Consider the following 24,206-nt stretch of genomic DNA (forward strand, 5'->3'; position numbering starts at 1 on the left):
TCTCCTGTCCTCTGCCTCCAGCCCTGACAGACTTACTCCACTCTCCTCTGTATTTCCAATCCCCACACAGGTGGTCCTGGAGGGCCTGCCACATTGTCTCCCTCAAGTCTGCTTTGATGTGTGTTAGCCTCTCTCATTAGCCTTCCTGCCAACAAGAGTGGGTCTGGTCCCTCTGAGCCCAGGGCCTTGTACAAAGCCAGAATTTCATCAGTCCTTGGACAAACATATGGATGACCTGATGAAGAAAGAAGGGGGAAAACCAGGGCTCTGACACTGCTGTCGGGGCCCTCTCTACTTGCTGCACAGACAACATAAAGCCAGGCCTGAGGGGCCCCTGGGCGACACAGCAGCCAAGTCCAGCAGCCTGGCTGACAGAGACTTCCAGGAGCTCACCAGCTGAGCTGTCCCTAAATCCACCACTTCAACTACCACTAGCTGATGTCACGCTGCTGAGCTGGAAAATAGGAAGCCATACCTAGAGGAGCCTGAGTTCCCTGAGAGCCCTGCTGGAGTCGACAGGTGCACACCAGATTATTTGATCATCGAATCAAGGCAACTGGAGGCAAATTGGATTGCAAGCCTCACACGCTTAGGAATGCAGCTTAGGAGGCAATTACAGAATAAACCCTGGCTTGGAGTTCCTGATAATACCTTCCATTTGTAAGAGCTTTATAGTTTACAAAGTGGTTTCACACATCTAACCTCATCTGATCCTCACAGCCCTGTGAGGTAATTATTTCACAGACAAGCATGCTGAAGCCCAGAGGAATTAGGGAAGGGCTGTGCCTGGCTCTTCTTTGAATACACACAGCAGGAGGAATACTATGCTGGGCTCAAGCAAGGACCCTAAGCTCCCCACTTCAGGGCCAAGCTCAGAGCTCTCTCCGGACAGCTCACAGCTACCATTCTGGCCCCACACACCATGCCAGAAGCAGCCTCAAAGCTGCTGCCTGGGACCCCAGCCAATGCCTACAACTACTTACCAGCCCACTGGCAACTCAGACTTTAGCCTGCACTACGCTCCATGCAGTAGGCAACAGTATCATCAACCCCTCTAGTAAAGGGCCCTCTCTCTCTTTTCAAGCTCCCCAAGGTGACCAGTCCCAAGCACAGGAAAGTTCTTCCTCAAAATGTGCTGACCTCTTTCCCCATGCTTTACACCATGTGTCTGGCTTCTGCCCTGGGAGTAAACCAGAATACATCCCATTCCCCTTGTGGTCGCAGCTTTACCACACCTGGTGAGCCACCATGCCCTCCCCACCTCCAAGCTAACAACAACATGGCAAGACTCCAGGGAACCAGCACATTTCAGAACACACTTGAATGAGAGCAAAAGAACATGAAAGGGAGGCCAGGACGAAAACAAACAACTTTTCTAACCAAAGGTTACAATGAAAATCTGCTTTAATTTGTGTTTTTGTACCTTTCAAAATAACACTTGGACTAGTTCAGAAAGAGACCCTTCTGTTTATAAAAGCTCTTTCGTTTTCCCTACAGAGACTTCCCTACAGTTGTCTCAGCTACGTAAACAAACTGTGAGTAGGGAGAGAGAAATTGCTACTTGTGAAACTTTTAATGCTAGCATGTATGCGAATTAGAATTCTAAACTCAGCAGGTTAAAAATGTTCTGAAGCAATTTTGGTGTTAGTCTAAATAATTATAGATCACACTCACTTAGATAAGGGCCTTTGCCCCCTCGGGGCTCCAAGGGAAAATTCTAGGCATGATAGTTAAGCAAAATAGTTGGTTATTACGCAGGCTTTGCGGTGGCAGTGCAAATTGGTCTAATCCTTTTGGAAAGCAATCTGACAGGAGCCGTATCTGGACCCATGAAAATGTACAACCCTTCGACCCAGCAGGCCCACTTCTGGGAATCAACCTGAAAGAAATAATCCAACAGAAAAGGGTTTCAAGCATGAAGATAACCACTTCAGCATTATCTATAATAGCAAAAATTAGAAACCACCTAAGTGTCCGAGGGCGGCTAAGTAAATTACAGTTAATCAACTCGATAGAGCGTCATGGAACCAGTGAAAATTGACGGCCCTCCAAAGACGCAGAGGCGGCTGGTGGCGCAGTGTGGGGAGGGCTAGGAGAGAATGTTAAGTGGGAAAAGCCAGCTACAGAATTGTGTTCGGGTTCTGTGGAAAACAAACCCGTGTGCACCAGAAACTAATTGAAGGTTGTAAAGGGGCATCATAATTTTAGTGTATGTTGGGATTGGAAGATTTTTTTCTCTTATTTTTATAATGCTGTTAAATTATCTTCATAAAAGGTAGAAGGAAGGGCAGGGGGCAGATGGAGGATTGGACCCCCGGGGATCACATTTTTGTCACACAGTTTGCAAATATCACCAAGAAGAAGAAAGCAGAGACACAGCTGGGCAGAACCTACTCACTTGTTCCAGAGCTGGGACAAGTCTCATGCGGTGCCGTTTTCACGAATACTTTAGTTAGATCCCCCCCAAATGGAATTACAGATATAAGTAACAGTTGTTCTTAAACCTTTTGCTCTCCTTTACAATAAGATGATAAAGAACCTCAAAGAGCTGCTGTTTATGTAAGTTATAGCTATCAATACTTAGCATGTTAGAAATGAAACCTGAAGATAATTATTAAACATTTACTAAGTTATGTAAATTAACAATAATAAAACCGTGTTAATACGTTAACATATTTCTTATTAAAATAACTATATTTTCCAAGACAAAATATAGCAAGAAGGCATTGTTTAATTTTTGTAGATCTCATTAATGTTTGTCTTAATACGAGACAGCTGGGTTCTCATAGCTGCTTCTGTATTTAATCTACTGCAACAGCACACGTCCTATAGCCTCTGGAAAACTCCATGTACACTCAGGAGAGAATGAAAGTGAAAAAGGCAAATAACTTCTAGGTATTATTATGAAAATAGTTTTGACCCTCTGAAAGGGTCTTGAGGACCCCCAGGGGTTTGCAAACCACATTGAAAACCACTGCAATGAATTACAGCATTAAAAAAAACTACTGCTGCAGGATGTGGAGGGAAAAAAAGGATTTAAAATTAGATGTATATAGTTGGAGCTCAACTACCTTGAGTCTTTTTTTTCCCCCTAGACTGGATGAAAATATATCAGAAAGTCTATAGTCATTGCCTCTGCGTGGAGAGATGATGGGCAATTTTTTTCTTCTTGTTACCTTTCTGTTTTTCCATATTGCATTTCTTTTATGGTCAAAAACAACCTTTCTTTTTTGATGAAGGGTTTGGGAAGCTGTGATAGACCCGTGCCCTGCAGAATAAGCCAGACAGGAAGAAGGTCATTTTAAGTCATTAGTAGCCAGCGTCAGCGCGTGGCAGTGTCACGAAGCAGGCTGCTGGGACTGTAGACTGCTCCTTAACATGCGATCGATGGCTAGCACCACGCACACATTCATCACAGTGGCGCAGGGCCTGCCTCGGACCCACTGACGAGAATTGAAACTGGCTTCAGCTAATCACTGCGAGATGAAGGTCAAATATAGGTGACTATTTATCAGATCTCAGAGTGGGGGAGGACAGGCCACGCTGTAAAGCTACCAGACAATTACAAAGGGATAGGTTCATAGGCTTGACTACGAAAAAGGTTAGGTTTTTTTCCTATTAAAAAAAATGATGAAATAAAAACTCAAAGTCAAACACCACACCAGAGGAAGAAGGATGGAATATGATGAAAGGTGAATATTCTTAGTATGTAATTGCCCAGATAAAACACTAAAACTGTAGGAGATTAATAAACAAGAACTATGGCAACAAACGCTTATTTGCCAGGTCCAGTTCCAAACTCTTTTGGTTCTCAAACAATTAAATTAGCAGACATTTTTAAAAGTAATAATTCTGCCACTGTGGAAATTGAGAAGATACAGCCACATTTTTTTTTTTTTTTGAGACAGAGTCTCACTATGTCACCCTCGGTAGGGTGCTGTGGCTCTCTCAGCTCACAGCAACCTCAAACTCTTGGGCTCTCAAGCAATTCTCTTGCCTCAGCCTCCCAAGTAGCTGGGACTACAGGCGCCCAGCACAATGCCCGGCTATTTTGTTTTTATTGTAGTTGTCATTATTCTTTAGCAGGCCCAGGCCGCGGGGCTCGAACCCGCCAGTCCCGGTGTATATAACTGGCACAGTAACCACTGAGCTACTGGCGCCAAGCCGATACAGCCACTTTGATACATACATGACAGTGTGTGCCAGAAATGGGGCACTGTGGAGCCCCTGAAAAGGCATGCAAGTGGGAAGGATGTGCTAGAGAGTGGGAACACCAAGCTGGAGGACAGGATGAAGACAGAGAAATAATCTGCACACTCAACACTGAGACCTGGACCGTCTTCCCTGCTCAGATACCAGAAGGCTGGCAGCAGGCAGAGAGCCCACCCAGGGGAGAAGAGCCCTCTCTGAGAAACTGACCAGGCAAGAGGAAATACACAGATATTCACATGTGAAGGTCCTGCTATCAACACCAGCCTTGTAACCCTATGGCAGGCTTGCTGTGGACAAGCTTCCTTCAACCCATGTGCACACACACACACAAAGCTTCCAGTCAGCCCAGCTTTTTAGGACCTCCCTCCAAATCAGAATGAGCAACAGAAAACCTCTATCACGGAACACAGACACTAAAACAAAAAAGACCAAAGAATCTAGTAAAAGACAGAAATGCTTCAGAAAACACAGGAACTTTCAAAGAACTCGGAGAGCTAAGAAAAGACCTTGTAAATATACAATTTTAAAAAATACTGATTTTAAATTTTAAAAAAAGGAACATTCAGAAAATAAGAAACAGCTCTCAGAATGTAAAAATATGATAGAACAGAACACTTTTCTGAGTATATGTTCTATTTCACTTAAAAAGTTTAAGGATATGGCAGCAGAAATGCAAATTCAAAAATAAGAAAAGGATTAAAAAATAAAGTGGGAGAAATTTTCCAGAAAAATAAAACAGAAAGGCCAAAAAACAAAAAAATGTTAGAGAAAAGATAAGAAACTTAGAAGCTTAATCCAAGGACATCCAGAACATCCAACTAATCAAAGTCCTAAAGTCAAAGATCCTGACCAACAACAGCCTTGGGGTGCCACCCATCGCTGTATGGACCCTGCTCTGCAGGAAGGGGGTCCCACCACCTCACTCCGACAGGGGAAAACAGGCCTGGAATAGCTCCATAACAACTGGCAAAGCAGAGTGATGGGGGCACTTTGGTTCCAGGCCTCTAAAGCCCCTCTGTTCCTCCCTGCCTTTCAGCCTGGATCACAGTATTCAGCCCCTTTTATCCTCTGTCACGGTGATAGACGGAAGCTTGCCAGAGGTGAGGCTAAATGCAGGCAGGTTCCCTGGATCCTGAGCTGACACACTTGGTCTCACTTACATGCACCTTCTGACTATACCTCAGTACTCTTGTCCCTACAGTATTTAATATGTAATGGGTCTGCTGGAAACCTGTGTCCATCCGCAAGAAAGGACAAAAAGCAAACACCTGACTAGAAATAGCAAAAGCTAGGAGAAAAGCTCAGAAGGTTGGAGTGATTACTCACCCCTTCTCTTTTTTTTTTTTTTTTTTTTTGTAGTCTTTGGCCAGGGCTGGGTTTGAACCTACCACCTCTGGCATATGGGGCCGGCGCCCTACCCCTTTGAGCCACAGGCACCCCCTCACACCCCTTCTCTTAAGGGGAAAAATTACTAGCAATCTGAAGGAGACATAAACATCATGTAATTTTTTAATGTGGGCTACAAAACCAAAGTACCTATAATATGATTAAAACTAGATGATACACATGGGAAAAAAGACGAGAAGGAAATGCTGTTTGCAAAATGTTCACAGTCATTATGCTCGAGTTTATCTTTTAATTTCTGCCATTTTCTTTCATGTTTTCCAAAATTTTACTACTTTCATGATAAAATAAATTAAAATCTAAAACAACTAATTTTTTAGAAAGAAAAGGGACAAAGCCATCACTAGGCATTAGACAGGCACCTTTAAGAGATTTCTATGTCCAAGTTTTAAAAGCAGCAAGAAATAATTTACTAGACTGTCTTAACTCCTAAGTGTGCCAATTTTGCAATCTGCATTTTTCAATTACATTAAAAGCATTTTTCCAAATTGCTCTGTTCTTCCCTTAATGACACGAGATGAGACTGAATGAAGCTTGCCCCCAGAGGACAGGGTCTGCACCTTCACATGGCTCTGTTTTCCCAGCAGCATCTGGCACACCAGCCCTGCCCTTGGTAAACTGAACTGTTTAAGTTAAACGAAATGCAGTTTTGAAAGAGCAGAAAACACAGCTCGGGTTCTGCCACACTTTCCTTTTCTTAATACTCTACAACCCCATGTTTTTTTTTGTAAAGCGCAAGATTGTAAGGCAATTGAAACTGAGAAGTGTCTCATTTGTTGGCCTCAGAAATGTCACGGCTTTCACATGGGGGAAGAGAAGTGTCAAAAAACTTCACTTCCCACGAAAAGAAGGTTCCAGCTCAGAATTTCACAGCTCTTCCCAAAAGCTCAGCAGCCCGGCTGTCAGCCAACCTAAAGCCCCCTCATTCCCATCCCTGGGGTAATTCAGATGACACTGAACTTTCCCTGAAAGACAGTAAGAGATACAAGCAAACACAAAAAAGGAAGTATCCAAAAACCTCACTGTGTGTCCTTGGGCAAGCGTCTTCCCCTCTCTGGGCCTCTATCGAATGAAGATGGAACCAGATGATTTCTGTGCACAAGCACACGCGTGCGCGCGCGCACACACACATACACACACTCTCGCCCCACCCATTCTCTCCTTGCCTTCACCTAATTACCCTAGATGCACTGTTAATCATTCACTCCCAAATACCAAACACCCACCACCACAACCCAAACCTCCTTCCCAGCTGTGCCGCTCATTTTCAATAGATTTGCATCGTGCTTAGAATAAATTGCCAATCATCTGCATAATGCTCTACGACTCCTCACTCCACACATCAAATCATTTCTCAATCTCATTTTGTAGAATCCATCAAGAATAATTCTTTCAAAACTGAAATAAACCCTCACTCTGGCACTTGGATCCATAAATTCCTTGTCTTTGAATGTGAAATATATCACTTTCTACAAAGCACATCTAAGATACCCTAATATAATCAGATTCTCTAACAATGATAAATCAACAGGATCCTGTAATACATAAATATGCAAATCCAAACCACCACAAAAATCATCTCTTTTCTTTATGCCCCTTAACAGAACCACAAGATTCTGAAGTTGGGATGAAGCCTGGGCACCACTTAGGTAAAGGGGACATGCTTTTACACACTTTATTCTCAAAGAGAAGGGTGGGTGTTTTAGCTCTTTTTGCTCAGGTTTGTAATCTGACAAACTGCTTTCCTGATCTTGCCTCTACCATTTACCAGCTATGTGACTTTGAACAAGTTCCTTAACCTCTCTGTGACTCAACTTTTCCTCATCTGTAAAATGGGCATAAGAACAGCCCTGGCCTGTCAGTCCTGTTATGAAGAAGAGATGGAGCATGAAGAACTGTGTCTAGTAGATGGTGAGCACTCACTAATAGTTAGCTCTCTCCATCCTCTCATCTGTGTTCCCAGTCACAGGCACAGTCACAGGTCCCAGAGCTGACCAGCAGCACAATGAGACACAACCTGGATCATCAGCCTCCAGAACAAAGTCCTTTCCTTCAGATGCACATGGGAAGGGGCCAAAGAGCCAGCTGAACCTGGCACCACCTGGCCAGAGGAGAGTAGGCACGTCTTTTCTGCTCCTGACTTGTTCTTCTGAATCCTCAGCTATAAAGTCACTTCCCCCAGTGCTACTGGGGGTACAGGTGCACAGCAGCTCTGTGAACTAGCAAAGGGCTATACGATTCTTTTTCTTCTGTTGCGTTTTAAATGTGATCAGTTTAGAGACATGGATCTAGCCCTCCAGCATGGACTTTCCAAGTACACAGAGCATGAAAAAGAAGCATGTGAACATCTTGGCATAGACAATCCCACAAACTCTTTAAATTTTAAAAGTATTTATCACAGGAACACTGAGATTAAAACTCTTCAAAAATATGAGAGAGGGGCGGCGCCTGTGGTTCAAAGAAGTAGGGCACCAGCCCCATATGCCAGAGGTGGTGGGTTCAAATATGTATATATTTACACGTATATATGTATGAGAGATACTATGAAAAGATTCACAAAACAAGAGTTACATTAAGTTGGAGGATTCCCAGTGATTTGTCTTTTCTACAGTTGTCTGACAACTATTCCAACAGATACAGGGGAGTCAGGATCATGCTTCTCCAACCTTTCCTTGTATCAGGCACTGGGCTGGATATTCTCATTTCATCTCCACCATAACAACTCTAATCAGCCATATTCCCCATTTTACCAGTGAGGAACTAGACGATCAGACCAGCTAAGCAATTTTTGCAAAGTTACACAGCTACTGAGCAGAATATATGGCATGGAAGCCCAAGAGTTCTCACATGACAACGGCACTGAAGGTTTGCCAATCCATTTAGCTCCCACTTGCCACATATGAGGGTTTTAGCTAATGTCTAGGGGTAAAGCAAAGCCCATCTTAAGTGCATAAAGGTACGAAAAGAAGACATTTATGTATGGCCATGTTCACTGCAGTACTATGTAAAAAATGAAAGCAGGAAATTATAGGAAACAACATGAAAATGACAAAGCAAAGTTTAGAATTTGAGAAAGTCATAAAAATATCTTTGGAGAAAGTTTTTAGTAAAGTAGAAAAATGGCCCTTACAAACATTACAAAAAAGGAGAAGAAAGAATTCAAAACTACACCCATGAGCCAGGCATAGTGGCTCATACCTATAATCCCAGCTACTCAGGAAGGTAAGGTGGAAGGAACACTTGGGGCCAAGAGTTCAAAACCATCCTGGGCAATACAGCAAGACCCTGTTTGGAGAAAAGGAAAACAAAACTGCACATACTATGTAGTAAGCCCAAGGACATAAACACAACAATGCCATGGCCCAGACTAGAAGGTATTTCATGTTAATGAAGTCCTGTCTTGGAGCTGGGGATTATCAATGATTTCCATTTCTCCTTCATACTTCGTATTTTCTACCTTTTTTTCACAATGAGCACCTATTACATTCATAATCAAAAATAAAAAGGTTTTTATAAAAAGCCGTATTTTAAGGAACCTTGGTAATAAAAGAATTTCCAAAGCAAATTACTTTGTAAAGCAAATAAATAATACCTAACACATTTTATTTTAAAACCTTCTGTTTTTTATTTTTTATTATTTTTGCAGTTTGTGGCCAGGGCTGGGTTTGAACCCACCACCTCTGGCATATGGGGCTGGCGCCAAAACCTTCTGTTTTTTAGAACTCCAGGTTTTCATATACAAACAGCAGGCCCCTGGAAGCAGGAATCATGCCTTATGCCTCTGGGAATCCCTGCAGGTGCCTGGCAGAGGGTTCTGCATATGGGGGCGGACAGAAAGGAAGGGCTGGCTGTGTTTGGTTTAAAGCAGGCCACATTTGTACTTTTTCCTTCAAAAAAGGCATCAAAGTCTAAATTCTACCTTTACATGCAGTGAGTGCTCAAACGTGTTGAACCAAACGAGTTTACTGGGATATGAAAAGAATATATAAAAGGGTATCCGTGCTGGGATCACAGCTATGGAAGAAACACGTACTCACAGACAAGAACGGGAAGGGATCATCAGGAAAGAAAACAGAGCATCGGTGCGGAATTATGTTATGAGTCATTGTTTTATTTTGCTTAATTTCTCTAGCTGTAAATTTTTCAAAACTAATATAGGCATATTTTACAGCTCACAGAACATTTAGAACATATTAAAATAAGCCTCTTTCTACTATAATATGCTCAATTGAAATTTATGAATTCCAAAGCTACATTTTAAGGAGATGAAGGAACTGGCACTCCACGTTCTTTAGATTAATCAGTTGGATTGTGTTGTTTTTCTCCTGATCAGAAAAGAAATCATTTTTCAGTAAATGTTACCTTGAATCAAGGATTCTTCCACATTCTAGAAGCTTAGATGAGCTGCTTATAATAAGTGCTACTGTGCCCCCTAGTGGCAAATGATATTTGTGCACTCAAAAAACGATCTTTTCTTCCAAGGCTTACGATAAAATTCCAAAAAATTGTTTGCATTTTTATTGGTTATTTAACACTCACGAAATTTTGCACCAGAGGTATAGAGAATATAAAAATTGGTCTGGTATGGTTCCTTTGCTCAGGAAGCTAAAAATCTAGCAAGGTGAAGTAGACATGGTGCCTGGTGCCATGGCTACTCAGGTAAACACCACTGTAAGTCAAGGAAGGGAGAAAATTCTTGGAGACAGCAAAAACTCAAGCACACACTATGTGCCAGGCACTGAGCTAAGTAATTCACATCCACTATCATTTACTTTTCATGAAAACCCAGCAAGCCAAGTATAAAACTATCTCCACTTTACAGATACACAAATCAAGGCTCAGAGAAGTGTAGTAACCTGCCAGAGATCACACAGCCAGCAGGATTCAAACAGGTCTTCTCCTCCTTCCTGATCCAGTTGGGACCAGAAGGCACTTCAACAGATATTAACTGACAGACAAGAGGAAAGGCACTCTCATAAGGAAGCACAAAGGTAGGGATGCCTTTGCACTCACTTCTTCTACCTCTTGCCTGCTGCATGAATAACTCCATCACTGGAAACTGTCAAACATCTCAGAGGACCCTGCCCTTGGTTTGCATCTTGTAAAAGCCCTGATTTTCAAGACACCACGGTAACAAGAGAGTCAGGAGACACCGTCCCTGGCAGCCATGGCCTTACCCCCTAACAATGCCCAATAGCCCAAGGGGCATGGACCAGTATCATCACCTACAGCACAGACCACCTCCTCAAGACAGGTGGACACGGCAACATTGCCCAGGCCCACCCCGGGCAGCGCCACAGACCTGGACCCAGAACTCAGTGAATTGCCCAGCAGCAGGGCTTTCCAGCTTAGTTGCCTGAACTGCCATCCCAAGCTGGACCAACAGCGCCCTCTTCTGGTCACGAGGCATCACGCTTCGTTTTGCTGCTCGGTTTCTCCCTCAGTGGGAGGCAGAACATCTCTCCCTGCATCCCCCGGGACACCAGGCCTGGCACATTCATCTGCTCCACAAGGCCAGAAATCAATATTTCCACTCAAAACTATCTGTTCAAAAACTATTATGGGTATACTTCTATTTAGGAAATCTAAATTTCCCAGGGAAATGAGACCCAAATTGCCCAAGTTGTTCCACTCTGCTAGCAGAGCCTAGGGGCACTTCACTATGACGCCAGGTAAAAACCAGTCCCTACCTGTCCAGACATGCCCCTGCACCATCAGGAGACAGGACTCAGTAGATGGGCAGGCAGGTGGGTGTCCTAGTGGCAGCACCCTGAACGGAAAGCACTCCACCTATCTCTGCCACGCCAACCTATCTCCTTCTCCAGCCTGTGCTGCCAACATCTGCCAGACCGTCCTCACCATGGGTCCTACAGGGTCCTAAAGAGGTGACTCCCCTGTGCCCCTCAGGTGGCCACCCCATGACCACAGCAATCTTCCACAAAACCCCTGCCACGTGTCAGCGACTAGACTGGATGCTTTGACTATCCCAGTTCACTCTAACTCCACCCTGTCCACAGTGCCTCTGAAGGTGAAGCTGCAATCACCTATGCAATAAGAGATGAGGGAGGGAGGTCCCAGCCCACATACAGCAGAGAGGAGCATCAAATTCAAACAGTGGACATTCCATTGAGGGACATAAAGCAATGAGAGACCAGAGCCAATCCGTCAGCTCTGTGAGGGTGAGGACTTCGTCTTTTTTTTTTTTAGACAGCCTCACTATGTCGCCCTCAATAGAGTACTGTGAAATCACAGCTCACAGCAACCTCAAACTCTTGGGCTTAAGTGATTCTCTTGCCTCATCCTCCCAAGTAGCCGGGACTATAGGCATCCACCACAATGCCTGGCTATTTTTTGTTGCAGTTGCCCTTGTTGTTTAGCAGGCCCAGGCCAGGTCAAACCCGCCAGCCTCAGTGCATGTGGCCAGGGCCCTAACCACTGAGCACAGGTCCCGAGCCTGAGGACTTTATCTTGATCAACACTTCTCTGGCATCCAAAATGGGACTTTTCACAAGGCTGGAACCCACCAATTACTTGCTTGACGGACAATCCCAATTGAGGAGACTTTCCAGAGACAAAGACTTTCCAAGCTGGGCTTTGACCATTCAGCAAGAATTTAACAGGCAGGAAAGTAAAGGGAAGGAACCCTAGAGGGGGAAAAGCAAGCACCAAGGCACAATAGGAAGAAAGTCTCAACAAGAAGGTGAGTTCAACATGATTGCAAGAGGGACTTTACCTACCAAATGCAATCAGTGTAACCTGGCTTATTGTACCCTCAATGAATCCCCAACAATAAAAAAAAAAAGAAGGGGCGGCGCCTGTGGCTCAGTGAGCAGGGCGCCGGCCCCATATGCCGAGGGTGGTGGGTTCAAACCCAGCCCCGGCCAAACTGCAACAACAACAAAAAAAAATAGCCGGGCGTTGTGGCTGGCGCCTGTAGTCCCAGCTACTCGGGAGACTGAGGCAGGAGAATCGCCTAAGCCCAGGAGTTGGAGGTTGCTGTGAGCTGTGTGATGCCACGGCACTCTACCGAGGGCCATAAAGTGAGACTCTGTCTCTACAAAAAAAAAAAAAAAGAAGGTGAGTTCAAGGAAGACAAAGGACCATCACTTGAACCCCAGAGCCAGCCAGACACTGATGAGAGCAGACCAGGTCTTATCCAGGCCCAAGAGAAACCCTCCCACCTTCCCTGCCCTGTGCAGCACAGGCTCTCAGGAAGAAGAGCTGGGGAGCCCCAGCACAGCGTGGTCAATCTAAGCATGTTCTGATCCACAGCACAGATATTAGAGGCCTCCATGCAGACTCCACAGCCTTCAGTGTCTCAAGAGAAGCACCAAAGACCTGAGTGAAAAATCCTGGGACCCCAGGCTGAAGAGAGAATATGACATTCTCTCCCCCACATGACTCCTTTAGCCTTGCCAGAAGAGAACACTGACAAGCTCCTTCAGGACTTCAAATGGCCACGTGAAAATGACACCCGTTGATTCAGCTCCTTCCAAAGACTTCACTATACTTGGAGCTTCCTTTTGTCACTTTGTAAAATGCCTCCTAGGACAAAAAGCTCAAAATGTAACTTGCAAATAATATGACCTGGGTAAGTTGGTTCCAGAACTCTTAGGAAATGAGAGGGGAAGAAACCAACATTTACTGAGCACCTGTGGAGTCCCTGGTTCTATGCAAGGTGTTGTTTAAGTGATTTTCTCATATGATCCCATCACACCGGTACAAATATGCCCTTTCACAGAATAGACACCAACTGAGGGGGGACAGCTCGGGCTGGCTGACCAGCTATTCTGCAGCAAAGCTGGATCTGAAGCCAAGACCCCCAAAGCCATTTTCTTCCAAGGGGTTTTGTTCAGCTAGCATCTACTTGGCACCCACTGCATACAAGTATCAGGTGTTTTGTTAGATGCCAGAGGGAGATTGAAGAGGGACATAATACAACAGCCTACAAGGGCTGGAGACAGGTCCTAGGGGGGTGCAACATGCCCCAACACACTAGGTAACTGCATACTGTGGGGACTATATTGCTATTACTGCAGTAGCTTGTAAAAATAAATAACACAATGAAAAACAGGTCTCAGCATAAAACCAGACATCTCCAGCATGGCACAGGCAGCCTTCCCTCATCTGATGCCCTCTGCTTGCTTGCTTCCCTAGCCTTGGGTCCTTACTCCCTCATGCTCAGAGACAGCTCTCAAGCCCTCACACTGGGAACCAACACACACACAGGCCACTCCAGCAAGACACTCTTCTGCCCCCTTCACCAAGCAAAGTGTCCCCTTCACTAGCCCAAGCAGGGCTAGTGCCCTTCTCACTGGAATACACACTGCACACACGTGTCCTGCTGGGGGTCCTGTCCCCACAGCCACTGTCCATAGCTCCTATTCACATTGTGCAAGCCCTCCATCTACCTCTGCATCCCCTGCATCCGGCTCAACATGTGACCCAGAGCTGTCCTGCTCGATGCTTTACAGCAGCAGTTCTCAACCTGTAGGTCACGACCCACAGGAACTGTATTAACGGGCCGCAGCATTAGGAAGGTTGAGAACCACTGCTCTATGGGATCACAGAGGATGCCCCCAGCTCCCAGAGCTGTTCTTCTCCCTCTGATCACTCTCATTCACTCATCCTCCCAGGATCCTCTGGTTACCTGGGCAAGGCAGGGTCAGGAAAGGGATGGGGCAGGAGGGACCCATGACCCAGGACAGACCACAGACAAAGAGAATTACAGAAATTTCCGAAAAGAAATGCTCAGCTCTACCTTACTCTGTTTTGACAAATAAAACATTCCTGCACTTTATTCCTAAAAATATCTAAAAATAGAAGTTTCCACTAAGTCTTACCTTGAAGGTTTTATCCATAGAAGTTGAAAGAAGCATGTGGCTCTTAGAAAGAACTGGACACCATTGAATGCTGTTTACAGGGCCCCTGTGGCCTCTCAGGTAGAAAAGCACTTTCCTGGGAACCTTGGTTTCTTTATACTGACTGCCCAAATATGGCTGAATAAACTCAGATACTTCAGGGGCCACACAGAGAGGGGCTGGGGCACGCCCTGACGAGGGACCCTGTGGCTCCAAATCTTTACTCTTGCCTGTTTCCGTGCTTGCTACTTGCAGCTGTCTTAGTCTTTTCGGGATATATGGTATGACACAGTCTTCACACCTTTTCTTCTGAAAAGAGTTACCATTTTTACCTGTGGTTTCGGATTCACCTTGAGCACAGTAAGATGATCTGGGAGAGCCCCAGGAGAATTTTCTTTGCTTAAAGTGGGCAGCTGCCAGGGGCATGTGGCTGGTTGGAGTATGGCTGGTCCACAGAGAAGGACAAGAAGGCCCACTGGTGGAGGTGACTTCAGGCTCCTTCCTGGGCCACTGCAGCCTCTGGCTGGGGCAAGATCCCCGATCACTTCTCCCAAGCTGAGCCAGTGGGAGACGATGGCCTCCTGGGTCTTTCCAAGAACTATGCTTTAGGGATTGTGCCCCCTCTTTTGTCATATCCCGTACACCAGATGAAAAGTCCTGCACAGGAGGTTTGGTCACATCAGAAGTGTCTTTCATCTGGCCAATATCATTAAAACTTCCTGCAGGATCAGTCTCAACCTCTGAGTCCGAATCATCATAAGCCACCAATGAAGCCATTAAAGACACGGTTTCTTGCTGTCCTTTGAGAGCAAACTACCTAAGACCAAACAAAGTCAAGAGTCAGAAAATGTACACAGAAGAATATGTATGTAGGTTGGGCATGGTGGCTCACACCTAGCACTCTGGATGGCCAAGATTGAGATCAGAAGTTCAAGACTAGCCTGAGTAAGAGGAAAACCCTATCTCTACTAAAAACAGAAAAATTTGTCAGGTATGGTGGTGCACATCTGCATGTAGTCCTAGTTACTCAGGAGGCCAAGGCAGGAGAATTGCCTGAGCCCAGGAGTTTGATGTTGCTGTGAGCTAGAAGGAGGCCATGGCATGCTACCAATACTGGGAGGGAAGAAAGAAGATGAGGAAGAAGAGGAAGAGGAGGAAGAGGGAGATGAAGAAGGGGAGGAGGAAGATGAAGGGGAGGAAGAGGAAGAAGGAAGAAGAAGAAGGAAGAAAGGAAGGAGGAGGAAGAGGAAAAGGAAGAGGAAGAAGAAGAAGCCGCCGCTGCCAGGTGCAGTAGCTCACGCCTGTAAACCTAACACTCTGGGAGGCCTAGGCAGTGTACTGCCTGAGCTCAGGAATTTGACACCAGCCGGAGCAAGAGGGAGACCTTGTCTCTAAAAAATAGCCAAGATTGTGGTAGGCACTTGTAGCCCTAGCTACTCAGAAGGCTGAAGCAAGAGGATTGCTCAAGCCCAAGAGTCTGAGGTTGCTGTGAGCTATCACACCATGACACCCTACCAAGGGCAACAAAGTGAAAATCTGTCTCAGAAAAAAAAAAAAAAAAAAAGCAAGATATATACAAAGAAAACTAAAACTTTCCTTTAAGGACATAAAAGAAGACTCAGAAAATGTATAGACAGAAAAGATGCAAAGATTTTAAAAATGCTTTGGGCTCGGCATCCATAGCACAGTAGTTAGGGCGCCAGCCACATACACCCAGGCTGGCGGGTTCGAACCCAGCCCGGGCCAGCTAAACAACAATGACAACTGCAACCAAAAAATAGCCGGGCATTGTGTCGGGCGCCTGTAGTCCCAGCTACTTGGGCGGCTGAGGCAAGAGAATCACTTAAGCCCAAGAGTTTAAGGTTGCTGTGAGCTGTTGAGGCCTCAGCACTCTACCAGGGGTGACATAGTGAGACTCTGTCTCAAAAAATAATAATAATAAAATTAAAAATAAAATAATAAAAATGCTTTGGAAGACCAATTTTGGCAGTATTTATTACAAGTTTAAATGCATAATTTTTGCCCCAAGAACCCCAATGTAGAACTCTATTTTATACAAATATTAGCATTAGTTTGCTAGATGTATAATTGTGTAAATGTAACTGTATAAAGGCCTATAGCATGGCTTACTAACAAGAAATCAGAAGGACATGCATTCGTCGACATGAACAAGGTTAGGTCTGACAACAATGAAATGAAAATATATCCAGGATCCACCAGGTGGGAAAACATGCTCCCTATCCCTCCATTCTCACCCTTATGCTCTGGCCCTTCCCTCTTTTCTCTCTGACAGGAACACTCTCTCTCTGATACCCTATCTCCGCGTAGGCCAGTTAGAAGAGACAGACTCACAACACAAGGCTGAGGTCCTGAGATGTCAGTACACTCAAGGGCACTGGAAGCAATTCCAAGGCTGTGATCCAAATCTAGCCATTTCACTCAAACACACAGACTCACACAACAGGGATTTCCACTTTTCAAAAACTTGTTCCTGAAATTCTGAACCATCACGGACAACAAATTATTATCAACTAATTTCCAGAAAGAAGTACTTCAATCCAGAATTCAATATTTTAATTCTGTGCTATCAGCACCAAGTATAATCAAGAGGAAAACAAGGCTCGGTGCCTGTGGCTCAAGAGGCTAAGGCGCCAGCCACATACATCTGAACTGGCAAGTTCGAATCCAGCCTGGGCCCACCAAACAACAATGACGGCTGCAACCAAAAAATAGCTGAGCATTGTGGCAGGTGCCTGTAATCCCAGCTACTTGGGAGGCAGAGGCAAGAGAATCGCTTGAGCCCAGGAGTTGGAGGTTGCTGTGAGCTATGATGTCACAGTACTCTACCCAGGGCGACAGCTTGAGGCTCTGTCTCAAAAAAAAAAAAAAAAAAGAGGAAAACAAGGCTGCCAGGCACACCCACGACAGCAGAGGGCGTGCTACAACAGCACAGAAAGCTCAGACAACAGACCAACTTCCAAGAAAACCCAAGTACCTAAATCAGTCAACCTCACTGAGCTCCTCCTCCTATATTTGAGGTCAGATCAGCTTCCAAAGATTCTCTCTATATCCTTTGTTGTTGTTGTTGTTTCTGGAGACAGAATCACACTCTGTTGCCCCAGGCTAGAGTACCATAGTGTCAGCCTCGCTCACAGCAACCTCAAATTCCTGGGCTCAAGCGATGTTCCCGCCTTAGCTGCCAGAGTTGCTGGGATTACAGGCGCCTTCCACAACACCTGGCTAATTTTTCTATTTTTAGTAGAGACCAGGGTCTCACTGTTGCTTAGGCTGGTCTCAAACTCCTGAGTTCAAGCAATCCATCCACCTTGGCCTCCCAGAATACTAGGATTGTAGGTATAAGCTACCTGACCTGGCCCTAGGTCCTCTATCAAGCTATTCCAGACAACCTGTTTATCATCCATCCCTAGACAATGGGTCTCCATGTCCCTTGGAATTAACTACCCAACCCCTCCCATACATATCCTCTGACGGCAGCATTCAACTAAAGGGCTCCACTGCCATACAGGTCAGGTCATAATTCAGTAATGTCTATAGCCAGCCTCTTCCAGTAATGCCATGCTCCCTTGCAACCAAATCCAGGCAGGTAACAACTTCCACACACAAAGCCATACTCTAAATAAAACTTCTAAAACCAGCCAGCTTATCTCAAATGGAACTAATATAATATGAAGAACTAATTAGTAACTAATGGAACCATGCACTACAAATGATTGGCATTTCTATTCTGTAAATACTAAGCCTAGTTCTGAGGCCACTCTCAACTCCTGTGCCCAGGCATCACCCACCACAGCACCCCATTCCTTTCTGTCAGTGGGAACCCGCCAGGTTCCACCACCAGAGGCCTATGCTCATCCATTTAGGGTGGATCTCTGCCCACCCAGTCATCTCCATGAGTCAACACACAGAAAAGGTTTATAGCTGAAGATCAGAGAGTAGTGTGGCCCTGACTAGGCAAGGCAGAAAGAACTGAATGAACACAAGACAGAGAACCACAGGGCTTCGGCTTCAGGTACATTTCATTCACTCACTCAACAAACATAGATAGAGCATTATTTACTCACCAAGCACTACCCACACAGGAATACAGTAGAGAGCAAAACAGCAAACGATGCTCACCATACTCATATGTCAATGGAAAGAGACAGACCATATTCCAATAAAATAGATGTCAGGGTGACAAAGTCTAAGAAGAAAAGTAAAACAAAGGAGTGTGGGGGTAGGTGGGTTTAGGATTGCAGTTTCAGAGGCAGGTCTCAGAGAAGGTGACATCTGGGAAACGTCCTGAAGAAGGTGAGGGAGTAGAGGTGATAGAAGATGCTGCAGGCTGAGCCAGCAGACCAATAAATGGGATGACAGAGGACTAAAGGAAGAGTCAAGGAAGACAGACAAAATTGGAGAAGGCTGGGAGCTGGTGGGAACAACATAAATTTAAGGACGCGCTATTGTCTTCTCTGTTTCTAAAAAGAAAGAAAATTGTTCACAGAAAGAGGGGATTGATTAAATAAGAAGAGCAACAGCCAGGTGGAAGAAAAGGCAAGGGCATTGGAGTAGTAGAGGCTAAGAAGGGATGTGTGGCATCAATAATCATTAGTATGTCAATTTCATAAGACTGGATTTTTGTTTTGTTCACTGTTCAATCCCCACAGTCTAGACGTATTTGTGGAATGTAAACTTGTGGGGAGAGGGACCGCAAAGGAAGTAAAAAATATATATATTTTATAGAATGTTCTTATTTAACAAACATATCCTGATTACCAACTCATACACTGATTACCTACTCTGTGTCAAGCCCCATGTTGGGTCTGGTGTGGACAGGGATTAAACACAAAACATGGATCCCCGGAAGCCACAGACGAATGAAGGCAACAAACAAGATACAACAAGAGATGGGTTTTGAAGGATGAATAGGAGACCGCGAGCTGTCAATGGTAAGAGGTAAGGGTGGTCCAAAGCACTGAGCTTTCAGAAAGAACAGGAAATGAAAGGAAGGCGAGCGGCCACGAAAGACCAGGCACTAAGAGGCACGATGCGCTCCGGGCGCTGCCCCATCCCGGTCCCTCCCGCCTGGGACCCGCGGCTCACCACACACACCGGAAGCGCTTGATCCTACCGGAGGCCAACAGGCCTGCTCTCCACCGCCCAGTCGCGTTCCGCCGCAGCGCTGGGGCCGCCAGCCAATCAGCAGGCGGCTCCGCCTCGCCCCCGCGTGATAGCCAATGATGGCGCAGCCGGGCCGGAAGTTGTTCTGGCCGGACGGCGTTTCCACAGACAACCAAAAGGTAACCGGTGGCTGAGCCGGCATTGCAGACTGGCCCTGGAGGGCCGGGTAAGTGAGGGACGGGAGGTCAGGGAGGATGAAGTGAGGGGATGAAAGGGGGAGTGGTGGAGGCAAACCTGGGGCGGCTTCCAGTGACCTGGCTTTTCCAGGGCCTCCTGCCCGCCAGGATCCGGAGTATCTTCCTTAGAGCCCGCTCGCGCCCGCCACGTTCTAGCCCTCCGAGGGGCGCAGGGACTGTCACGAACCCCCTTGCCCCTTTCCTCCGAGCGCAGCTGACTCGGCCGGTCCTGCACTCCCGCCAACACTGGCCCTTCATCGTCCCCACTTCTTCCCCTTTCCCAAGGAGAGGGGCCACTACTTTTATTAGCGTTTGCCATGTGCCAGAGGCTTTACCTTGTAGTACGTAGCGTCATACTTAGTCCCCTCAGCTGTAATGTTAGGCTTCTTTATGCCCATTTCATAAATGAGCAAACTCAAGAAAGAGCAGACAAGTAATGTGACTTGCCCAAGGTTTCGAAGCCTGAAAATGTCCAAGCTGGAAGTGCAATCAGGTGTCTGACCCCAGAATTCATGATCTGTCCACTGCACTGCACCGCCTTAGTGAATAGCTGGGGGAATTTAGTTTGCCTCTTCCACCGACTACAACTACACATAAACACAATTACACTGATACCGAGGGTGGGGAACGGGAAGAGGGTGGGGAGCTACACAAACACAATTACACTGACGGGAAGAGGTGGCCTGGGGTAAGAGTGCAATGACTGATGCAATGACTGATGCAATGACTGGCTAATGGCTTGGTGGTAGAGGACAGGGAGGTTATATGGCGGCTACCCTGGGTTAAGGGGTGGCTGATGCAATTGACTGGATAATGGCTTGGTTCACAGGACAGTTTCATTGTTCTCAACTCGCCCCACCAGCCAACTGGCCCCTGATTGGACAGTCTCCTCAAGGAGGTTGGTCAAGAGGCTCAAGGATTTATGAGAATCTGGGTGATTTCTAAAAAGGGTGGGATAAACAAGAAAGAAAAGTGAAGAGCCTTTTTTAAAAAGGAAACCGAAACAAAGAGGGGAAGAGTATTAAAGACAACTTCTGGCAGGCCAGGCATTCACAGCTGCTCAACAGCCCAGCGTGACCAGTGGCCACCTCTGCAGTATCTCCCACAACCTAGGTATGTATTGCCCTCTTTGCCAGGCTTGGAATTTGTTAGTGTTTTTACTAGCCTTATACCAAAGTGCTAGAAACCTTGGTTTAGAAGATAAGGAATTATCTCTTTTAGGATTAGAATGTTGTGTGATAATGTTCATTTTAGTGTCTGAAGGGAACTAATCTTTCCTCTTAGTGTTTAAAAAAGTTGAACATAATCTGTTACAAGGTTTGGGATGTGAGGAACTTTTTGCTCTAATGAAATCATTTTCTTATCCTCTGGGAATTAGCCATCTTGATGCCACCCTTCATCAAATTGCAGAATCAGTATATCCTGGTCTTATCTGTGAGATGATTTCTGTATCTACCAAGTCGTTATCATGTTCTGTTAAACAAGTCCATAATTCTTTTTTCCACTCCTCATTTCAAAACTGTACCCAGTTTATTAAGTGCCTGTATGCTCCTCTAGAAAAATGGAACCTTTTGAGAAAAATGAACACAATATTCAATTTCTTGAAAAGGGAGAATTGGGGGGGCGGTGCCTGTGGCTCAAAGGGATAGGGCGCTGGCCCCATATGCCGGAGGTGGTGGGTTCAAACCCAGCCCTGGCCAAAAAAAAAAAGAAAAGGGAGAATTGGGTGTTAATTTTCCGGAGTCTTTTTAGCTTTCTCCTTTAAGATCTGCTGTGAGGCCGGGCACGGTGGCTCATGCCTGTAATCCTACCACTCTGGAAGGCCAAGGCAGATGGATTGCCTGAGCTCACAGGTTCGAGACCAGCCTGAGCCAGAGTGAGACCTCACCTCTAAAAATAACTGGGCATTGTGGCAGGCGCTTGTAGTCCCAGCTACTTGGGAGGCTGATGCAAGAGGATCCCTTGAGCCCAAGAGTTGGAGATTACTGTGAGCTATGACACCAGTAATCAGTTTACACAGAAAGCTATGACACCAGCTTTCCCCAGGAATTTTTAAGGATACTTTTGATCTATACTAGTATGGCTCTCTACCAAGGGCAACAAAGTGAGACTCTGTCTCAAAAAAAAAAATCTGCTGTGGAGTAGGCAGTTTTGCTTTTTATAATCCCAGTACTTTCATGTAGAGAAAATAATTGATTACTTCATTGGTTAAACTTTATTTCTTTGTTTCAGATTATGGTATTTGTTAAATAAATAAAGCACAACTTTTCTTCTTTTTTTTTTTCTTTCTTTCTTTTTTTTTTTTTGAGACAGAGTCTCACTCTGTTACCCCAGGTAGGGTGCAGTGCAGTGGTGTCATCATAGATCACTGCAACCTAAACTCATGGCCTCAAGTGATTCTCCCATCTCCAGTGCTAAGATTACAGGCCTGACTTAACAAAGACTCAATGTCCTATTTGCAGTGTATGTTAAGACAATTATACTTAACCTTTTGGGTCTCAGACTCCTTTGAAAAAGTAATAAGGGCGGTGCTTGTGGCTTAAAGGAGTAGGGCGCCAGCCCCATATGCCGGAGGTGGTAGGTTCAAACCCAGCCCCAGCCAAAAAAAAAAAAAAAACCTGGAGAAAAAAATAAAAAAAGAAAGATGAAGTAATAAAACCCAGATACTCTGCTTAAAAACATGCACATACCAATGTACACATAAACTTTGATGTAATTTCAGAGGTTCATGAACTCCAAAAACCTCTGAAGTTGAACTTAATCTAAAAATTCACGCAAAAAATAAATAAAAATTCACAGAGAAATAAAAAGGATGTTGACTGGAAGTGGGAGGTAAAGGGTAAATTGATGAATGCAAGAAATGAGGAATATGATAGTTATATTCCCCTTGTCCCTGACTGCTCAAGTACTCAAGAAGTTGCATCATACACTGTGTGGGTGATCCCCGCCCAGTGAGTACATGCCTTGTGATCATGAGAACAAGGAGACCTCATCTGCTAGTTCTTCAGTCTAATTTAGTTATCCTTTTAAATGAGATTCTGATATTTAAAGATACATATTTTTTCCTACAACATGGACCCTAAATGCAAGCCCATTTCCTCTAGCTCAGCGGTTCTCAACCTATGGATCGTGACTCAACAGGAACTGTATTCAACAGTTGCGGCATTAGGAAGGTTGAGAACCACTGCTGTAGCTGATCCTCTACCAAAGAAACAGTTATCTTCTCTTTTGTAGAGGGAGATTCGCTGTCCAGGCTCACCCAGTCATTCTACCTGGAACTTTCCCCAGGAATTTTTTTTTTTTTTTTTTGTAGAGACAGAGTCTCACTTTATGGCCCTTGGTAGAGTGCCATGGCCTCACACAGCTCACAGCAACCTCCAACTCCTGGGCTTAAGCGATTCTCTTGCCTCAGCCTCCCGATCCCCAGGAATTTTTAAGGATACGTTTGATCTATACTTGACTTGGGTCCTACTCAAAGACTTCATAACCTCACTATTGCTGCCTTGTTGCTTTCCATGCAGAACACCACATTTTTTGAAAGGACAGGGTAAGCCAAAGGGAATTTCAGAAAGGAATGACCAGGATAATGGACAAAGATTAGCAATGGGTGAAGAAACCAGACTAGAGGCGTGTGACCTGGAAAAGACCCCAGGAGACCAGCATGGTTCTCCACAAATCTCAGCTCAGTATCAGTACATTAAACAAGAGGTTATCTAAAGTCCGTATTAGGGAATCAAACTTGAGTTGGAACAAGCACTTGTAAAGACATTTTATGGTTTTTTTTTTCTCTATACATGTACATGTGTTTATTTGGTTTCCACTTTTTGCCTTCACAAAATTAAAGAGGTTTAAAATTTAATAACAGGAACAATGTTTAAGATAAGGACTAGAAACAAAAACCTCGTAAAGAACAAATGAAGATAAATATATTCAGAAAAGACTCTGTGCCTGTGGCTCAAGCAGCTAAGCTGCCAGCCACATAGACCTGAGCTGGCAGGTTCGAATCCAGCCGGGGCCTGCTAAACAACAATGATGACTACAACCAAAAAATAGCTGGGTGTTGTGGCAGGCGCCTGTGGTCCCATCTACTTGGGAGGTGGAGGCAGGAGAATTGCATGAGCCCAGGAGTTGGAGGTTGCTGTGAGCTGTGATGTCACGGCACTCTACCCAGGACAACAGCTTGAGGCTCTGTCTCAAAAAAAATACATTCAGAAAAGAAATCAGATGATTGCTGCAACAAAATACTGAGCAATAGGGCAGTGCCTGTGGCTCAGTGAATGGGGCACCGGCCCCGTATTCCGAGGGTGGCGGCTTCAAACCCAGCCCCCGCCAAACTGCAACAGAAAAATAGCCAAGCGTTGTGGCGGGCGTC

At 45.2% G+C, this 24,206-nt stretch overlaps 2 protein-coding genes across 10 annotated transcripts in view; one reads left to right on the forward strand and one right to left on the reverse strand.

Moving 5' to 3' along the window:
- Nucleotides 1–20,423, reverse strand: part of WDR25 (WD repeat domain 25) — a 183,905-nt gene extending 163,482 nt beyond the window's left edge. Inside the window, exons 1-2 of one of the 6 annotated variants that reach the window (XM_053601659.1) lie at nucleotides 20,170–20,423; nucleotides 14,460–15,294 (exon numbers count right to left, since the gene is read on the reverse strand). In XM_053601659.1, the coding sequence (XP_053457634.1) occupies nucleotides 14,460–15,254 (795 nt within the window). In that variant the 5' untranslated portion in view covers nucleotides 15,255–15,294; nucleotides 20,170–20,423. Of the gene's footprint in view, nucleotides 1–1,674; nucleotides 1,931–14,459; nucleotides 15,295–19,580; nucleotides 19,722–20,169 lie in introns of those variants that run through there. The other 5 variants (XM_053601662.1, XM_053601661.1, XM_053601658.1 and 2 more) reach the window with 5 other exon arrangements.
- The window catches only part of WARS1 (tryptophanyl-tRNA synthetase 1), a 59,761-nt gene continuing 55,288 nt past the window's right edge, over nucleotides 19,734–24,206 (forward strand). For 2 of the 4 annotated variants that reach the window (XM_053601664.1, XM_053601666.1), the window contains exons 1-2: nucleotides 19,754–19,824; nucleotides 20,664–20,947. The gene's annotated coding sequence lies outside the window, so the exon portion shown is untranslated. Of the gene's footprint in view, nucleotides 19,825–20,663; nucleotides 20,948–24,206 lie in introns of all 4 variants that reach the window. The other 2 variants (XM_053601665.1, XM_053601667.1) reach the window with 2 other exon arrangements.

Source organism: Nycticebus coucang, chromosome 9 (assembly GCF_027406575.1).
Source record: "Nycticebus coucang isolate mNycCou1 chromosome 9, mNycCou1.pri, whole genome shotgun sequence".
Taxonomy (NCBI): Eukaryota; Metazoa; Chordata; class Mammalia; order Primates; family Lorisidae; genus Nycticebus; species Nycticebus coucang.